The 19,958-nt window shown below is 41.4% G+C and overlaps 1 protein-coding gene across 23 annotated transcripts in view; it reads left to right on the top strand.

Annotated features, from left to right (window-relative positions):
• Window positions 1–19,958, top strand: part of ATE1 (arginyltransferase 1) — a 189,366-nt gene that overhangs the window by 13,666 nt on the left and 155,742 nt on the right. For 11 of the 23 annotated variants that reach the window (XR_010127483.1, XM_063670353.1, XM_054503489.2 and 8 more), the window contains 4 exons: window positions 3,406–3,509; window positions 6,370–6,615; window positions 14,893–15,122; window positions 18,552–18,680. Coding sequence is in view for 21 of the 23 variants with exons in the window: in XM_063670353.1 (XP_063526423.1) it covers window positions 3,406–3,509; window positions 6,370–6,615; window positions 14,893–15,122; window positions 18,552–18,680 (709 nt within the window). In the remaining 2 variants the exon portion in view is untranslated. Of the gene's footprint in view, window positions 1–3,405; window positions 3,510–6,369; window positions 6,616–14,892; window positions 15,123–17,517; window positions 17,647–18,551; window positions 18,681–19,958 lie in introns of all 23 variants that reach the window. The other 12 variants (XR_010127484.1, XM_063670354.1, XM_054503490.2 and 9 more) reach the window with 2 other exon arrangements.

Here is a 19,958-nt window from a genome sequence, read left to right as displayed (position 1 = left end):
TAAATCCCAGTTATGTAAGTTTCTTCTTAGTATATTTAAACACATCAAGTGCTATGATCGCTTTTATCTACTTGAGAAAAATCACTTGTGGAGCCTTCTGACCTGCATCACGGTCAGCCTGGGCTATTTTTTTTTTTTTTGAGACAGAGTTTTGCTCTTGTTGCCAGGCTGGAGTGTACTGGCTCAATCTCAGTTCACTGCAACCTCCGCCTCCTGGGCTCAAGCGATTTTCCTGCCTCAGCCTCCTGAGTAGCTGGGATTACAGGCGCCCACCACTATGCCTGGCTAATTTTTGTATTTTTAGTAGAGATGGGGTTTCATCATGTTGGCCAGGCTGGTCTCGCACTCCACACCTCATGTGATCCACCCACCTCGGCCTCCCAAAGTGCGGGGATTACAGGTGTGAGCCGCCGTGTGCGGCCTGGGCTATTATTTTTACTGTCATCTTGGGGATTTTTTTTTTTTTTTTTTTTTTTGAGACGGAGTCTCGCTTTGTTGCCCAGGCTGGAGTGCAGTGGCGCGATCTTGGCTCACTGCTCCCTCCGCCTCCCAGGTTCAAATGATTCTCCTGCCTTAGCCTCCCGAGTAGCTGGGACTACAGGCGTGTGCCACCATGCCTGGCTAATTTTTTGTATTTTCAGTAGAGATGGGGTTTCACCGTGTTAGCCAGGATGGTCTCGATCTCCTGACCTCGTGATCCACCTGCCTCAGCCTCCCCAAAGCGTTGGGATTACAAGCGTGAGCCACGGCACCCGGCCTGGGGATTCTTTTTAGCACCTGAGTTGGAAACTCTTCTTTCTTGGATTATTCCCTTGTTTTAGTGAAGCACATCTTCTAATAGAGAAAGTGCGTAAGAGGTACATTTTTGAGACATTGTGTGTCTGCAAACTTTGATTCACTGCTCAAACTTAACTTTAGTTTGGGAGGGTACAAAAGCGCAGGATGAAAATAATTTTTCTAGAATTTTGTTCCACTGTCGTCTTATTACTGTTGAGAAGTGCGGTGATATTCTGATTCTCATACCTTTGTCTGAGACGTGTTCTTTCTCTTTGGAAGTGTTCCTTTTTTTGTTGTTGTTTTTTGTTTTTCGAGACGGAGTCTTGCTCTGTTTCCCAGGCTGGAGTGCAGTGGTGTGATCTCGGCTCACTGCAAGCTCCGCCTCCTGGGTTCATGCCATTCTCCTGCCTCAGCCTCCTGAGTAGCTGGGACTACAGGCGCCTGCCACCACGCCTGGCTAATTTTTTGTATTTTTAGTAGAGACGGGTTTCACCTTGTTAGCCAGGGTGGTCTCCATCTCCTGACCTCGTGATCTGCCCACCTCGGCCTCCCAAAGTGCTGGGATTACAGGCGTGAGCCACTGTACCTGGCCGAAGCTTTTCTTTTCTTCTCTTTTTCTTGTTTTTTTTGAGATGGAGTCTCACTCTGTTGCCCAGGCTGGAGTGCAGTGGCGTGATCTTGGCTCACTGCAAGCTCTGCCTCCCGGGTTCATGCCATTCTCCTGCCTCAGCCTCCCAAGTAGCTGGGACTATAGGTGCCCACCACCATGCCTGGCTAATTTTTTTTGTATTTTTGGTAGAGACAGGGTTTCACCGTGTTAGCCAGGATAGTCTTGATCTCCTGACCTCGTGATCCGCCTGCCTCGGCCCCTGAAGTGCTGGGATTACAGGTGTGAGCCACCGCGCCCGGCCTCTCTTTGGAAGCTTTTCTATCCTCTGTTCTACATTTCATAGTCAGTTTGGCTATGTGTCTGTTTTTATCCATCACAGACGAACTGGAGGGGCCCTTCTTATCTGGGGGCTCGTCCCATCTTATCCTTTAGTTCAGGGGAATTTTCTTAAATTTTTTATTCTATCTTTTCACCTTCATTTTCTTGTTTTTAAATGCCTTTATTTAGATTTTGGACCTTTTAAACTGGTCTCTGACTTTACCTTTTCTCTTCAGTTTTTCATCTTTTTTGCAGAATCTTCTGGGAGGTTTCTTCAACTTCAGTTTTCAGGTCTTCTACTTAATTTTTACATTTCTCCTGTCATATTTTTACTTTTGAAGGTCTTTTTGTTCTCAGACTCTTATTTGTTTATTTAATAACACCTTGTTATTTTATAGCTGTAGTGGCTTAATAAGCGAGATCTTCCTAAGGATTTTTTAAAAAGGTTCTCTTCTTTCTGTCATGGTCTTTGTCCTCCAAGTTACTTTCTCCAGTTTGTTTGGTACCTATCTTTTCAGTGGAGGCTCTTCTTGAGTGTCTGGTGATTCTGACTTTTCAGTGTTCCATTAGAAATACCATGTACCTGATGGGTTTGGTTTACTGTGGGTCTTGGGTATTTCTCGGCCTTGTTTACTGTGGGTGATCTGGCTGGGCTCTTCTGTTGGGGAATCCCTGATGTTAGTATTTTTAGGTCTGATCACATTCTGGAGAGAAAGTATTATATAACCTGCTGTTGTTCTGGAGCTGGGTTGGTGATCTCAACATGTACTGTGTACACTTTTATTTAAGCCATTTTCAGTAGTACCACTGCTTTCAGCTGTGGCTTGCATCCATCCTATAAGAGGCTCTATGTTACTCTTCCCTGCAAGTTTGCAGTTTTCTGCTGGGTTGAGTAGGGAGTCGTCTAGTCATCTGCGGGTGGGAGAGGGGATCTGACATCTATCCTAACTGCTTCGAAAACAAGACTTTGTAGGGATCTTTCTATTTTTAGACCTACTTTCACTCATATTTCCAGAGTTACGAGGTGTCACCAATCCCTAAGACTTTTAAGGGTAATATAGAGAAAATTGGCTTTTTTTTTTCCACTGTTGGCCTAGGATTCAACTTTCTTTGGTCTGTTAAAGCAGCATTGCTTTGTACGTCTGTTTTCCAGCTTCTAACACTTCTCTCCTTCTCTTTTTTCTAGTGTTTTATGTCTTTCTCTCTTAAAAAAAAAAAAAAAATCTCTTGCTGTGAGCGGTGGCTCATGCATGTAATCCCAGCACTTTGGGAGGCCGAGGCAGGTGGATCACGAGGTCAGGAGTTTGAGACCAGCCTGACCAACATGGTGAAACCCTGTCTCTACTGAAAATATAAAAATTAGTAGGGCGTGGTGGCGCATGCCTGTAATCCCAGCTACTCAGGAGGCTGAGGCAGGAGAATCACTTGAACCTGAGAGGCGGAGGTTGCAGTGAGCCGAGATAGTGCCACTGTACTCCAGTCTGGGTGACAGAGTGAGACTCTATCTCAAAAGAAAAAAAAATATCTCTTAACTATAATCTTAGTGTGATGTGGGCTGGGATTAGAGGCCACATTAAGCCCCATCTTTAACCAGAAATCTCAGGCATGAGATGGTCTCATTGTACTAGGTGATATCCAGAACTGATTTCATTTCTTCAGGGTTTGAGTTCACTTTTTAAATATTTATTTTGCTTTCCTAGGTGCCGACCTTTACAATTTCAGCCTTCAAAATCTCACAAGAAGGTTTTGAAAAAAATGTTGAAATTTCTGGCTAAAGGGGAGGTTCCCAAAGGAAGTTGTGAGGGTAAGATGGGCTGGGTCTAAAAACGATTTACTATCTGTTTTTGCAACGGTCCCAATTTGAGTCATCTTAGGAAGGGGAAGGGTCATTAATACAGTCATGTACTGCTACTGCTATCACGACAGCGACGACTGTTAGCACTGCTATTACTGTTACCATCGGCCCCCAAGTCAAGGTACAGGGAATATATATCAGAAGAGTTTAGCTTGGAAAGAATATTGAGGATCATGTTAAAGATGTGATTTCTTGGAGTTTATCAAAATATCTGTTTCCAGAATGCTTTGATAACTCATCTTTCTTGATCCTAATACTATCCTTATGAAGTAAATAGAAAGTGCCATTGTCTCTCAAGAAGCAAGTGCTTACATGCAGCTTGGACAAGATTGCCCTATTCCTTTTAATGCTGAGTAAAGATCAGCTTTTCTGTGTTTGAATAAGGCTTTACTTCAGTAAATTATACTGTTTGAAATCCTCTTATTTGTGTTATCAGTTTTGAATTGTGAGTGGCTTTGCTAAAACATAATAGCATTTATTTAACTTTAGTTACACATGATTTGCTTTTTTTCTTAGTCTTTTTACTAATTTTGGTTTTATTTCTTTAAATTTTCATATTGGGGCTGGGGGCGGTGGCTCACGCCTGTAATCCCAGCACTTTGGGAGGCCGAGACAGGCGGATCATGAGGTCAGGAGATCGAGACCATCCTGGCTAACACGGTGAAACCCTGTCTCTACTAAAAATATGAAAAATTAGCTGGGCGTGGTGGCAGGCACCTGTAGTCCCAGCTACTTGGGAGGCTGAGGCAGGAGAATCGCTTGAACCTGGGAGGCAGAGGTTGCAGTGAGCCGAGATTGTGCCATTGCACTCCAGCGTGGGTAACAGAGTGAGACTCTGTTTCAACAACAACAACAAAAAATTGGCTGAGCTTGGTGGTGCACGCCTGTAGTCCCAGCTACTCGGAGGCTGAGGCATAAGAATCAGGGGAAGTCAAGGCTGCAGTGAGCCAAGATCCTGCCACTGCATTCCAGCCTAGGTGACAGAGCAAGACTCTGTCTCCACCAAAAAAAAAAAAAAAAAAAAAAAAAAAGGAATTAGGTTCTGAGTTGGAAAAATGAACATGGAGATAAGCATTGAAGATGCTGTCCATTTGTAAATTGGTGGTTGCCTTTCTTTTTTTTTTTTTTTTTTTTTTTGGAGACGGAGTCTCTCTCTGTTGCCCGGGCTGGAGTACAGTGGCTCAATCTTGGCTCACTGCAACCTCCACCTCCCCGGGTTCAAGGCATTCTCTTGTCTCCACCTCCCGAGTAGCTGAACCACAGGCACCCACCACCACATCTGGCTAATTTTTTTGTGTTTTTAGTAGAGACGGGGTTTCACTGTGTTGGCCAGGCTGGTCTCAAACTCTTGACCTCGTGATTTGCCCGCCTTGGCCTCCCACAGTGCTGGGATTACAGGCGTGAGCCACCACATCTGGCTGCCTCTCTTTCTTTTGTAGTGTTTATATTTGGTTCTTTATTTGACTTGTTATAGGCTTCTGAATTATCTGTGCCTGGAACTAGGAGTGATGTACTAATTAGAGTAAAGGAATAAACAGCTATGACAAAAGATACCAAAATGCAGTAACTAAAAGAAAGATAAAAGTCTGTTTCTTTGGGGGCCGGGTGTGGTGGCTCACGCCTGTAGTCCCAGCACTTTGAGAGGCCAACGCAGGCAGATCACGAGGTCAGGAGATCGAGACCATCCTGACTTACACGGTGAAACCCTGTCTTTTCTAAAAATACAAAAAATTAGCTGGGCTTGGCCGGGCGTGGTGGTTCACGCCTGTAATCCCAGCACTTTGGGAGGCCGAGGTGGGTGGATCACGAGGTCAGAAGATGGAGACCATCCTGGCTAACACAGTGAAACCCTGTCTGTATTAAAAATGCAAAAAATTAACCGGGCGTGGTGGCGGGCGCCTGTGGTCCCAGGTACTCGGGAGGCTGAGGCAGGAGAATGGCGTGAACCTGGGAGGCGGAGCTTACAGTGAGCTGAGGTCGCGCTCCTGCACTCCAGCCTGGGTGACAGAGTGAGGCTCCGTCTCAAAAAAAAAAAAAAAAAAAATTAGCCAGGCATGGTGGTGGGCGCCTATAGTCCCAGCTACTCAGGAGGCTGAGGCAGGAGAATGGCGTGAACCCAGGAGGCAGAGGTTGCAGTGAGCCGAGATCACACCAATGCACTCCAGCCTGGGCGACAGAGCGAGACTCCTCAAAGAAAAAAAAAAAAAAAAAAAGTCTGTTTCTTTCCTCACATAACAGTTCAGTGTGGGTGTTCTAGGTTGGCATACAACTCTTCTCCCCACCAGCCGTTCTGGGCTTTTCTTTAACATGTGATTTCCCAGGTTGCTCTGGTTTTTACTAATCCAGCCATTGTGGGGAAGGGTAGAAGTTCAGGGTCGCAAGTTTACTTTAAAACTAGTGAGGCATAAATGGACGTTATCAGTTGTGTTATGTTCCGTTGGCAGGAGCTTGGTCACCACTTGTAAAGGGACTGGCAGTACATTGCCCTGCTAGGGTGCCACAGTTTTTTTTTTTTTTTAATTTACTGTAGAGATAGTGTCTCACTATGTTGCCCAGGCAGGTCTTAAACTCCTGGCCTCAAGCAGTCCTCCTGTGTTGGCCTCCCAAAGAGCTGGAATTACAGGCATGAACCACCATGCCCAGCTGTGCCAGTCTTAAGTGCAGCTCTCTTATTTTGGAGGATGAGAATGGATTTGGTGGACAGATAGTAATTCTGCCACAATGGATAATAGGAGCATTGTATTTCTGTATTTACCTAACTGTGTCAAATAACCCAGCTGATGGATTTTTACTTTCTTCTGATTTGTAGATGAGCCCATGGATTCCACAATGGATGATGCTGTTGCGGGTGACTTTGCATTGATAAATAAATTGGATATACAGTGTGATCTTAAAACACTCAGTGATGACGTCAAAGAGAGTTTAGAGAGTGAAGGAAAAAATTCAAAGAAAGAAGAACCTCATGAATTACTTCAGTCACAAGATTTCGTAGGAGAGAAGTTGGGCTCTGGTGAACCATCACATTCAGTTAAAGTTCACACAATTCCTAAGCCAGGTAGTAAAGATTTTTGATACCAAGTCGTATTCACGGCTTTGCTTTTTGCTGAGTCATTTTAAACCCTGGGTCTTTCCATCAGCCAAAAGGATGACTTAGTCATGCAGTCTGTAAAACAGAACCCTGCTTTGTTTATTATTGCCTAGAATTAGATGGACAAATCATGCCTTTTACAAACTACTGTGCTTAAAAAGCCTGGAACAATAGCCTTATCCCTAAATACAGATATTTTCAAAGAGTTCCATTTCTACTTACTACTTTAGGGCCTTACAGGGTTGAGAATCAAATTTTTCTCAGTGAAAAGGAGTGATAAACATTCTTATTTTAGCATTAAGTGAGACAACATGAATTATAGTTATTATGTCCAAAATACAGACATTATAAAATTCTTCAGTTTATCATTAAATTTTTTAATGTAATTTTAGTGTATTTTGGTTTTAAAATGTCTAGATTTTGATGTTTAACTGTGCCTTTAATCAGGTAAGATATTTTTTATGTTATTACTTATAAAAGAATTAGGCTTAAAAAGTTTATCCAGTATTAAATGAATTTAATATGTGTGTATATGACTCTTAAAATTATTTTGTGAAATGTGAAGTTGGATGGTTATTAGTTTATTAGATGGTGTCAGTTTTTGAATTAGTTCTTATATTTATGCAAAATGATCCAAGGGAAAGATTTTTAGTACTATTTTAGTTTTTCTTGTCTAAACTATGTTACACATGTTAAAGTAGAAAAAATTCTCCATTTGCAATTTTATTGAATAGTTTTTTACATAAGGTTTTCATGTTAAGTTGATTTTGGTCTGAGATTTCATCCTAATTAATACTAATAGTTCAAGAAAATATTTATTTTTTAATTTGAGACAGGGTCTTGCTCTGCCGCCTAGGCTGGAGTGAAGTGGCGTGATCATAGCTCACTCCAGCCTTGAGCTCCTGGGGCCAAGTGATCCTCTTGCCTTAGGTTCCTGAGTAGGTAGGAATACAGGAGCTTGTCACCGTGCCTAGCTCTTTTAAAATTTTTTGTAGAGACAGGGTCTCACTATATTACCCAGGCTGGTCTCCAACTCCTCACCTAAAGTTATCCTCCCACCCTCGCCTCCCAAAGTGCTGAGATTACAGGCATGACCCACTGTACCCAGCTCCCAGTGAAATATTTTGAATAATTTAGACAGCTTCAACTATTTCTCTCTTGGGTGTAGGGTCAATTCTTTTATTATTTTTTAATAAAATTACTTATAGTTTGTCACATTTTAAAAATCTTCGTTATTCAAACATAGATGAACATAGATTGAATAGTATAATTGACTTCCATGTACTCAACCTGCATTTGAAACAATTACTGACTCATGTCATAACCACTCTTGTTTCATCTAGTTCCCCCTTCCAAAATTATATTGAGGCAAATCCCAGACATTGTGCTATCCTGTATTTCAGAATACGTTTCTAAAAGATAAGAACTTTAAAAAAACATATTCACAATACCATTATTATACTTGAATAAAATTTCTTAATGCCATTGAATAGTGTTCAAATTCCAATTTTTAAACATTTGTTTGTGTCGGGATCCAGATAATGTCCACATATTGTGATTGTTGAGACATTTAAAAAATCTCTTATGGCCAGGCGTGGTGGCTTACAACTGTAATCCCAGCACTGTGGGAGACAGAGGCAGGTGGATTGCTTGAGCCCAGGAGTTCGAGACCAGCTTGGACAACATGGTGAAACCCGTCTGTACTAGAAATACAAAATATTAGCCAGGTGTTATGGTGCATGCCTGTAGTCCCAGCTACTTGGGAGGCTGAGGTGGGAGGATCACCTGAGCTTGGGAAGTCGAGGCTACAGTGAGCTGAGATCGTGCCTCTGCATTCTAGCCTGGGTGATGAGAATGAGACCCTGTCTCAAAACAACAGCAATCTCTTTTGTTCTAGATGTTCCCCTTCCATCATTCCTCAACTTGGTTGTTTGTCTTGGGTTGTTTGTTCCACTTTCTATATGTGACAGGTTACGTTTGCAGTTTAACATGTTCCTCTGCCCGCTTATAAATTGATAGTTGGATATAGAGCCTTGATCAGATTCTAGGCTAAATTTTCTTTTGTTTATTTTTTTGCAGTGGGGCAGGGGGGCAAGTCAATCAGATTTGAGTTTGAATTATTTGAGGATGGGCGAGATCACTTCATGGATGTTAGAGTGGTCTTTCAGGAGACGTGTAATGTCTGGATGCTTCTCTTTTTGTTAGTGCTAATAGTCATGGATGTTCCATGCTTAAATTCATTTATTAGATACTCTATCATTTCTTCATTTCCTGTCTGGCTGGACTGCTTTTATAAAGACAGCCTTCCCCTCATCTGTTTGTTTCTCATAAGAACCCGTAGCAAAGGCAGGATACATTCTTTTTTTTTTTTTGAAAGAATCTCACTCTGTCGCCTACGCTGGAGTGCTGTGGCGTGGTCTTGGCTCACTGCAACCTCCACCTCCAGGTTCCAGTGATTCTCCTGCCTCAGCCTTCAGAGTAGCTGGGATTACAGGTGTGTGCCACCACAGCCGGCTAATTTTTTGTGTTTTTAGTAGAGACGGAGTTTAGCCATGTTGGCCAGGCTGGTCTCGAACTCCTGACCTCAGGTGATCCACCCACCTTGGCCTCCCAAAGTACTGGGATTACAGGAGTGAGCCACTGCACCCGGCTGGTAGGATACATTCTTGATTCCTTCTTTTTATTTATCATTTTTCAAAATAACATCTAACAGTGACCAGTTAGTTTTCTTTTTGATATCATTGGGAACTCATGGATCTGAACATACTGCTGTTGCAATCTGTTGCTCCTCTGAAAGCTTCTTTAAGTTGGCTTTTGAGGCCTTTCGACATAATCCTGGTAGTCTTTGACAGCTTCCTTGCTGTTTGGCATGATATTATGCTCCTGGAGCATCTTGTACAGGCATTTCTTCGAGCAGTTGTGGTTCCTTTTAGTGGGAATTGGTATTTGGAGATCACACACTAGATTAGGAGTGCACATTATTGCTGCTGGCTTGGTCATTGTTTTCTAGGCTTCGTTGGCAAACAGACATGAGGTTATGAATTCATACTGATATTTCCAATTCAAATTCAGGACTACAGCATTTTAATCTTTTTTTTTTTTCGAGACAGAGTCTCGCTCTGTCACCCAGGCTGGAGTGCAGTAGTGTGATCTTTGCTCACTGCAAGCTCCATGTCCTGGGTTCACGCCATTCTCCTGACTCAGTCTCCCTAGTAGCTGGGACTACAGGCGCCCACCACCACGCTAATTTTTTGTATTTTTAGTAGAGATGGGGTTTCACTGTGTTAGCCAGGATGATCTCGACCTCCTGACCTCGTGATCCATCCGCCTTGGCCGCCCAAAGTGCTGGGATTACAGGTGTGAGCCACTGTGCCTGGCCGCATTTTAATCTTTTTCTTTATTTTTTTTTGACAGAGTCTTGCTCTGTTGCCCAGGCTGGAGTGCAATGGCGTGATCTCAGCTCACTGCAACCTCTGCCTCCCGGGTTTAAGTGATTCTCCTACCTCAGCCTCCTGAGTAGCTGGGACTACAGGTGTGCACCACCACACCTGGCTAATTTTTTTCTTTTAGGTACTTTTAGTAGAAATGGGGTTTTGCCATATTGGCCAGGCTGGTCTCGAACTCCTGGCCTCAAGTGATCCACCTGCCTCAGGCTCCCAAAGTGCTGGGATTACAGGCATGAGCCACCATGCCCAGCCATACCTTCTTAACTTTTTCTTTTTTTTTTGATGTTTGTAGTTTCTTCTTCACTGAGAAACCTAGTTCTCAAGAACGCTGAGGATGGTAAAATTAGATTAGAATATCACACATTAACCTTTTGCGTTTTCCCATATTACACAGTTTTAGAATAACAACCTTACTTCCAGCAGTATGGTTACTGAAACATTAAAAACTATTTTTGCAGGGTTTTAATTTTTTTCCCTTATGATATCTTTCACTAAAAATCTGAGACTATTTAAAAATCCTTGGATTTTGGCCAGGCTCAGTGGCTCATACCTGTAATCCCAGCACTTTGGGAGGCCGAGACAGGCGGATCACCTGAGGTCAGGAGTTTGAGACCAGCCTGGCCAGCATGGTGAAACCCCATCTCCATTAAAAATACAAAAATTAGCTGGGGGTAGAGGTGCGTGTCTGAAATCCCTGCTCCTCAGGAGGCTGAGGCAGGAGAATTGCTTGAACCCAGGGGGCAGAGGTTGCAGTGAGCTGAGATCACGCCACTGCACTCCAGCCTGAATGACAGAGTGAGGCTCCATCTCAAACAAACAAACAAAAAACCTTGGATTTTTTTTTTTTTCGAACCTGCAAAAGCAAACCTGCATTTCCTTTTTATTTTATTTTATTTTATTTTATTTGAGGCAGGGTCTTACTCTGTCTCCCAGGCTGGAGTGTAGTGACACGATCAGGACTCACTGTAGCCTTGACTTCCTAGGCTCAAGCAATTTTCCCACCTCAGCCACTGGAGTACTTGGGACTACCAGTGCACGTCACTACACCTGGCTAATTTTTTGTATTTTTAATGGAGGTGGGGTTTTGCCATGTTGTACAGGCTGGTCTTGAACTCCTGGACTCAAGTGATCTGCCTGCCTCAGCCTCTCAAAGTGTTGGGATTACGGGCGTGAGCCACCACACCTGGCCTAAAAAAGTTGATTTGTAGAGATGAGGTCTTGCTATGTTGCCCAGGCTGGTCTGGAACTCCTGTGCTTAAGGAGTCCTCTCACCTTGGCCTCCCAAAGTGCTGGGATTTACAGACATGAGCCATCATGGCTAGCTTGCATTTCCATTTTAATTTAAAAAATATTACAAGTCTATTCCCTTGGACTTAATTAGAAATTATGTAGGTCTCCTAAACTCTATTTAAATCACCTGGGACTAATCAGGAATTCTTGAGTTGCTTTGAACCTCTGTGGATGCAGGGTTGGTATAGTATACTGATTTTACACTGATTATCTATTTTCATTCTGTTGAAGGAATTTATTGACCTAGGAGATCTGTATACCCTAATATGCTGAAATCCTACTTTTTTTTTTTTTCTTTTGGAGGCAGAGTCTCACTGTGTTGCTTAGGCCTGGAGTGCAGTGGTGTGATCTCGGTTCACTGCAGCATCCCCCTCCTGGGTTCGAGCGATTCTCCTGCCTCAGGTTCCCAAGTAGCTGGGACTACAGGTGCACGCCAACACTCCCGGCTAATTTTTTGTATTTTTAGTAGAGACAGGGTTTCACCATGTTGGCCAGGTTGGTCTCAAACTCCTGACCTCAGGTGATCCGCCCGTCTCGGCCTTCCAAAGTGCTGGGAATACAGGCGTGAGCCATTGAGCCCTGCCTGAAATCCTGCTTTCCATTGTAGTAACATAGTATATAAATGTAGAGCAAAACAATCATGAGAAGACTTACCTAGTCCAGTGACTTAATTAGTGTAAAGACGATACAGGTAGTCAGTCCTTCATAAAAATACTGAAAATGTGTGTTTCTTAGTTCATGTTAGTTTTAAATTTGCTTATAATTTTATAACTTCTGTAGGGAATGTAATTTTCAGTATAGAAAATGGAAGGTTTTGAAAATTACTATTTATGGAATGTTTATATAGGTAAAACATTATTTTAGATGTTGGTAATGCAAATAATAGCTAATAATAATAGTTAACCCTAATTGAATGGTAGTTAATTTTTTATGAGCTGCACAGGTATTAACTCATTTAATCCTCACAGGAACTCTATAGGTAGGACTGGTTTTTGTTTTTCTTGTACAGACAGGGAAACATGCCCAAGGTCATCTAGCCAAGTGACAGAGCCTTGTCCATGACCTCAGGCAGCTTGTGTCGGAGTGTGTGTGCTCAGAGCAAATTTGAGAAAAGACACAGTCTGTAGTCCAAGAAAAGTAATTCTGTTAGGCAGTAGAGTAATAGTTATAGAAATGGTCTTTTGTTACCTGGTTCAGACTTATATAACTTAGGCTTATTCAAAGTCATTTTTTAATAAGTAAACTTTATTTTTAGTTAGAAAACATGTTAATGAAGTTGTGATACAGTCTGAACTGTTTGTGAACTCACTATTTTCTCATCAGATTGGTTTTCATTTGATCAGCTTTTGGTCTCAGGCAAGTTCTTTAACCACTCTAGGTTTTGATTTTCTTCTCTTTAAAAACTAAATTTGCTAGTTTTATAAACCTTTTTTTTTTGCTGATTTTATATGGTTTGTGAGTACCCTGTTTTGGGATTTTTTTTTTTTTTGAGATGGAGTCTCGCTCCGTCACCCAGGCTGGAGTGCAGTGGTGCAATCTCAGCCCACTGCAACCTCCACCTACTGGGTTCAAGCAATTCTCCTGCCTCAGCCTCCCAAGTAGCTGGGACTACAGCCGTGCGCCACCATGCCTGGTTAATTTTTTTAATATTTAGTAGAGACAGGGTTTCACCGTGTTAGCCAGGATGGTCTCAATCTCCTGACCTCGTGATCTGCCCGCCTCGGCCTCCCAAAGTGCTGGGATTACAGGCGTGAGCCACCGCGCCGGGCTGTTTTGGGATCTTAAACACCTTATTTCTTTAATATCTTCTAAACAATTGCTAGCATAATGTTCATTGTTGGAAAATTCAGCCAGGTGCGGTGGCTCATGCCTATAATCCTAGCACTTTGGGAGGCCAAGACAGGTGGATCACGAGGTCAGGAGTTCGAGACCAGCCTGACTAGCATGGTGAAACTCCGTCTCTACTGAAAATACAAAAAATTAGCCAGGCATGGTGGTGCACACCTGTATTCCCAGCTACTTAGGAGACTGGAGGCAGGAGAATTGCTTGAATGGCCCGGTAGGCAGAGGTTGCAGTGAGCTCAGATGGCGCCACTGCACTCCAGCCTGGGTGACAGAGCGAGACTCTGTCTCAAAAAAAAAAAAAAAAAAAATTTGGAGAAAAGAGACTACTACAAAAAAAGGTAAATCCTTTCTCTGTTTTCTGAAACAAAGTAAAATGACTGTTACCATGGTGTCTTCTTTCCAGGTTTTTTTCTAAGTATTTTTATTTAGTTAATAATAGTAAAAATTTTTTTATTTTAAAGGGATGTCAGTTTGATATTTGGTCTTTTAATTAGAACAAAAGTCGATTAACTACAACTGAACTAATGAGACCCAAATACCTGCAGTATTTGGAGAAAGACATAGATACCTTCAACTAAGCAAGGATTCCTTTTTTGTTTTTTGAGACAGAGTCTCACTCTGTCGCCCAGGCTGGAGTACAGTGGTGCCATCTCAGCTCAGCACAACCTCTGCCTCCCGGGTTCAAGTGATTCTAATGCCTCAGCCTCCTGAGTAGCTGGGATTACAGGTGTGTGCTACCACACCTGGCTGATTTTTGTATTTTTAGTAGAAATGGGGTTTCACCATGTTGAGCAGGATGATCTCGAACTCCCAACCTCAGGTGATCTGCCTGCCTTAGCCTCCCAAAGTGCTAGAATTACAGGTGTGCAAGGATTCTTTTAATTTAAAAAAACCTGTCAGTGTTTGTGCTGAGATCAGTATTCCTTTACACCCGGTTCCTAAGTATTTATGTTACCAGTGGTTTCAGAGAAATGTCCCTCAGAAATGTTGGGCAGAGATAGCAGGGTCCTTTTAATGTAGAAGGTACTTTGATTTGTTTGTGTTCTTCCTCACAAAGGCAGAGAAGTGGATGAATTTTTTTTTAAAAAAAGGTATTCAGGCCGGGCCTGGTGGCTCACGCCTGTAATCCCAGCACTTAGGGAGGCCAAGGTGGGTGGATCACAAGGTCAGGAGTTTGAGACCAGTCTGTCCAAGGGAGTTTGAGACCAGTCTGGCCAACATGGTGAAACCCCATCTCTACTGAAAATACAAAAATTAGCCGGGCATGGTGGCACACACCTGTAGTCCCAGCTACTCGGGAGGTTGAGGCAGGAGAATCGCTTGAACCCGGGAGGCGGAGGTTGCAGTGAGCCAAGATCACGCCATTGTACTCCAGCCTGGGTGACAGAGTGAGACTCTGTCTCAAAAAAAAAGAAAATAAAGATTTTCAGTAGTAAGAGCCACCTTGGAAAGTTTCTATGCTATTTACTTTCTCTAGCAACTCCCACTTCTAAGGTAGAATTTTAGATCCATTTACAGCTCTGTATCAGGATCCTCTGAAACATCTACCCCAAAGCTAGCCTAACCATTGAAACTCTTTGGACTTACACTGTAGAATCTTTGAGATGTGAAAAAACTTCTAGAACCAAATGTGATTCGTCTAATATTTTAAAATTCTTTTTAGGCAAAGGGGCTGATTTGAGTAAGCCTCCATGTCGAAAAGCAAAGGAAATCCGGAAAGAAAGGAAAAGGTTAAAACTAATGCAGCAGAACCCAGCTGAAGAACTTGAGAGTTTCCAGGCTCAAGGTCACCCACCATCTTTGTTTCCACCAAAGGCTAAATCCAACCAGCCCAAATCACTCGAAGATTTAATTTTTGAATCTTTACCAGAGAATGCATCACACAAGTTAGAGGTACTTTGGAGGACTTTTGTTGTTTGTTTTATTATGATTTTTTTTCGTTTGGGCATATTGTTTATTTTTATTTGAAGTTCTAATCAGTTGATGTTTTGCTAGTTAAATAATGAGAATTTAAAAGAAATTAAAGAGAACTGGGAAGAAGTAACATTTGTATTTACTAAATTAACTGCTGTTTGAGAGAAACTCCTTTTTTTTAAAAGACTTTTTGAGAATAATTTCGTTGGCCACTAAACTTGTGAAAACAGTGTCAATTTTAGCATGCTACTTTGATTGAAATTTAATAGTTAAAATGAAAGAAATACTCTTTAAAATTGTGTTTTTAGCAGTTTTGGTTTAGATAGTGAAAGTCAATAGATTGCACAAGGCAAATCACTATTTTATCTATTATAATATTCTGATCTTGGTAAAGACAGCAAATGGTGTCATACACGTAAGCCAGTAGTTAGGAATTATCTAAATAGGGCTAAATTGTATTGCTGAAATCCTCTCTCATTAGTGCCAAAACCAATTTGGGCATAATATGAATACTTTAGAGCCAAATTCCTCCTTTTTTCCAAATTTATTTACATTTCTAGATCAGATCAAGATTTCTCAGTATTAGTTTCTCACATATAAAATTCAAAAACAAGGGCTGGACATGGTGGCTTACACCTGTAATCCTAGCACTTTGGTAGGCTGAGGCGGGTGGACATCTCTTAAGGTCTGGTGTTTGAGATCAGCTTGGCCAACACAGTGAAATCCCGTCTCTACTAGAATATAAAAATTAGCTGGGCATGGTGGCGCTCACCTGTAATCCCAACTCCTAGGGAGGCTGAGACACGAGAATTGCTTGAACCCAGGAGGTAGAGGTTGTAGTGAGCTGAGATCACACTACTGCACTCCAGCCTGAGTGACAGAGCAAAAGTCTGTCTCAAAAAAATTCAGAAACATTAGCCATAATGATTTTTATCTTATTCTCATATGTGATTAGTAACTGGTCAGCCTTTGAATTTTATAGCTTACTGTCATCTAAAAATATCACTTATCGCTAAAGTCCTGATAATAAAAATTAACTTTCATGCATTCTAAGCCTTAATTCAATATATGTATTATCGGACGTAGAATTTAGCTTTTTTTTTTTCTTGAGACGGAGTTTCACTCTTGTTGCCTAGGCTGGGGTGCATTGGCGCCATCTGGGCTCACTGCAACCTCCGCCTCCCGAGTTCAAGCGATTCTCCTGTCTTAGCCTTCTGAGTAGCTGGGATTACAGGTGCCCACCACTACGCCTGGCTAATTTTTGGTATTTTTAGTAGAGACAGGGTTTCACCATGTCGGCCAGGCTGGTCACGAACTCCTGACCTCAGGTGATGCGCCCGCCTCGGCCTCCCAAACTGCTGGGATTATAGGTGTGAGCTACCTCGCCCAGCCATATTTTAGCTTTTATAACTCCTTGGCTACTCTGATTTGGATACAGATTTTTTGTTCTTCCAAAATTGTAAACAGAGTTGAATACACTACTTAAAATATTTTTACAAGGTGTCTTTTATCTTTTGATCATAAATAGTAATGTATTCAGGGGGCCAAGCACGCTTAACATAACAGTTCTCCAGTGGTTACTTTTACTTTTTGAATGTAATGATACTCAGGATGTATAGAGATCTTTTACCACTGGGTGTCGCTCTTTCTTCACAGAATTACCTCTCATGGCACATATGTCAAGTTTCCAGTTGTTTTCGTTGCATTGCATTTGACTGTTTTACTGTTCTGTTTTGCTCATACATTTGAAGTGGCTAGTAAATAATGTTAAAGTAAATGTTAGCCATTACTGCATGCAATTACTGTTTTAAACTTACACTTATTTTACAAGGTTACTTGACCAAGATGGTGACATTGTAAGATTTGAACAAAGGAAATGTGACTTCAGAGTCATGGTTGTTAACTGTGCTATGAAGTAGGAAAACTTTATGAGGTCTTTTTAACTCAAACAGTAGAGTTTTAAGTTGAGGGTTAGCAATGATGAATGAGTGTCCAAAAAATGTATTCATATTTTTAGTCTTTCTTAGAGTTACTGGTAGTTGTGTACAACTAGAAGGTATTTGTGTGTGTGTCGTGTGTGTACGAGTGCTGGAAATACTCTGCCAGTTTACAGTAGAGGCAGGCTTACATAATTCAGTTATGAAAGCTGAGGCTTAGAGTTTAGAGGGGATCCTCCTCTGTCTTCTTAATGAGTCTGTAAGTTACAAAAATAATTTTTTATTTACTAACTGGTTGGTTTTTAATAGTAAAATATTTAGGTGCTTTAATAATTGTTGAAACTTGGTTTCTTGGATGGAAGTTACTGTTAATGCATATTCCACAGAATGAATAAATGAATGAATTAGTGAACTTGTTTTTTTAACTGCTTCTGAAGGTGAGGGTGGTGAGATCATCTCCACCAAGTTCGCAGTTCAAAGCCACACTTCTGGAGTCTTACCAGGTCTATAAACGTTACCAGATGGTTATTCACAAGAACCCACCTGATACGCCAACCGAAAGCCAGGTCAGCAGGCCAAGTGTAATTTTCCTGTGCAAACAGAGCTTTCCCTTCCACTTAATATCATTTAATGAAATCTTGGTTTATTTGTGCTACATTTTATTTGTGTTCAATTTGCAGCATTTCTGCAAAGACCTAAGACTGAATTAATGGACATTCTGAAAGTGCAAATTTTACCTAGTGCCATGTTAAGTACCAGCCATGTATAATTTCAGAGTCAAAGTAACATGTAAAATTATTTAAAGTCACTATTTTAGATGCATTTATCTAAAAGATAGTAATAGAGCTCTAAATTAAAATACCTATGAGGAAAACTCAGGAAACTTTATATTTTTATGGTAGATACGTACTTTGCCTAACATGATTTTAATGCTTTATCTGTATTTGAAAGATGTATGTAGAAAGAATTGATCCCAGTTAAATTATTCTTTATTAATGCGCTACCCTTGCACAATTGAGTGGGACTAGAAAAGGAAGATAGTAGAACATTTTAATAGAAGAACTCATATGCTAATGATTTTGTAAGTTAAATGACCCAAGAAAAATCTGTAAAGGAAAAAAGCTTAAAACACTTAGTATAAGTAGAGGTGGCAAAAGTAGCGATCATCACCATGATTAACAACAATATTGACTCTAGTTTATGCAGAAAACTACAATTAGTGGAGAGAGAAAAAAAAAAGAAGAACAAATTGTTGGCTCTTATGAGTTTGAGATTTTCATAAGTTTTAGTACAGAGTTAGCACTTCAGTCTCTGCGCCCGTCCGCCTCGTCTAGGGTTTCTTTTCATGACAAATTCCAGTTCGAGCTTTGGCGTGGATTTGTGGAGATCTTACTCTAGCCTCACCTTCGGAAGCATATCATCAGTTAGAGATGTTTCAATAGCATTTGCTTGTATTTTCCTTGCTCTGAAGGTGAGGTTAGTACCTGTCTCCTTTGAGGACCCAGAGTTCAAGTCGTCTTTCAGCCAGTCCTTTTCTTTGTATGTCAAGTATCAAGTGGCCATACACCAGGATCCACCCGATGAATGTGGGAAGACTGAGGTATTGTTAACTGTTGTTTTCTGTGTTGATAAGGTTGTCTGGGAAGAAGTATAATATATGCCATTTTCTTACTTGTCAGGTGGAGCTTATGACCCTTTCAGTGTGTATTACTGAACTTCCGTGAACACTCACATGACTCATACATGTGAGCATTTTAAATCCTTAGAAAAAAGGATTGCAAATTCAGGATGCGTTCTTAGTGTTTTCTCTAGGAACCTGAATGTAGTGGTTTATAAGGTCAGTCATCCACCCTAGGTTAACAGTCATTTACTGAGTACCCATCGTGTGCCAGACTGTGTGCCACAGAACAAAAGGAGTCTCTGTCTTCAAGAAATTGATAATCAAATGGGAAAGACAGACCAATAAACAAAAATATCTTAACAACAAGTGAATTAGAAAGAAATACCTACACCTAACCTACCGAACATCATAGCTTAGCCTCGCCTGCTTTAAACATTCTCAGAACACTTATAATCTGCAGTTAAGCAGAATCATCCAACACAAAGCCTATTTTGTAATAAAATGTTGAATATCTCTTGTAATTTATTGAATACTGTACTGAAAGTGAAAAATGGAATGATTTTGCATCATTGTAAAGTTGAAAAAGCATAAGTCCAACTATTATAAGTTGGGGACCTTCTGTTAAATATAATATGATTTAACGGGCGTTTATTGAGGGTCTCTCTTTCTCAGGCTTGGGATATTGAAATGAATGAGATGGCATTGTTGTCACAGTAGAACCATGATATGTTGGAAGAAAGAGGCCAACAAATGCAGAAGAATTAGAGTTTTGATTTTCTGACTGCTTTTGTTTTTTTAATGACACAATGTGTAAGCTAAAAGGAGAGGGTTAATACGACAGGAGTTAATGCTGCATGTTCCCTGAGAAAGGGCTCACTTCCCAGATCCCCCAGAGTCTTCTGGTTAAAGTGTCATTTGCAAACCTGCAGCATCAGCAGTACCTGGAACACAGACTCTCAGTCCTATTCATTCAACATCTACTTTTTTTTTTTTTTGAGATGGAGTCTTGCTCTGTCGCCAGGCTGGAGTGCAGTGGCGCAATCTCTGCTCACTGCAACCTCCACCTCCCGGGTTTAAGCGATTCTTCTGCCTCAGCCTCCTGAGTAGCTGGGACTACAGGCGCGTGCCACCACAGCCGTCTAATTTTTATATTTTTAGTGGAGATAGGGTTTCACCATGTTGGCTAGGTTGGTCTCGATCTCTTGACCTTGTGATCCTCCTCCTTGGCCTCCCAGAGTGCTGGGATTACAGGCATGA

Source organism: Pongo pygmaeus, chromosome 8, assembly GCF_028885625.2.
Source record: "Pongo pygmaeus isolate AG05252 chromosome 8, NHGRI_mPonPyg2-v2.0_pri, whole genome shotgun sequence".
NCBI lineage: Eukaryota > Metazoa > Chordata > Mammalia > Primates > Hominidae > Pongo > Pongo pygmaeus.
Note: the sequence above shows the minus strand (reverse complement) of the source record. Positions and strands in the feature narration are given on the sequence as shown.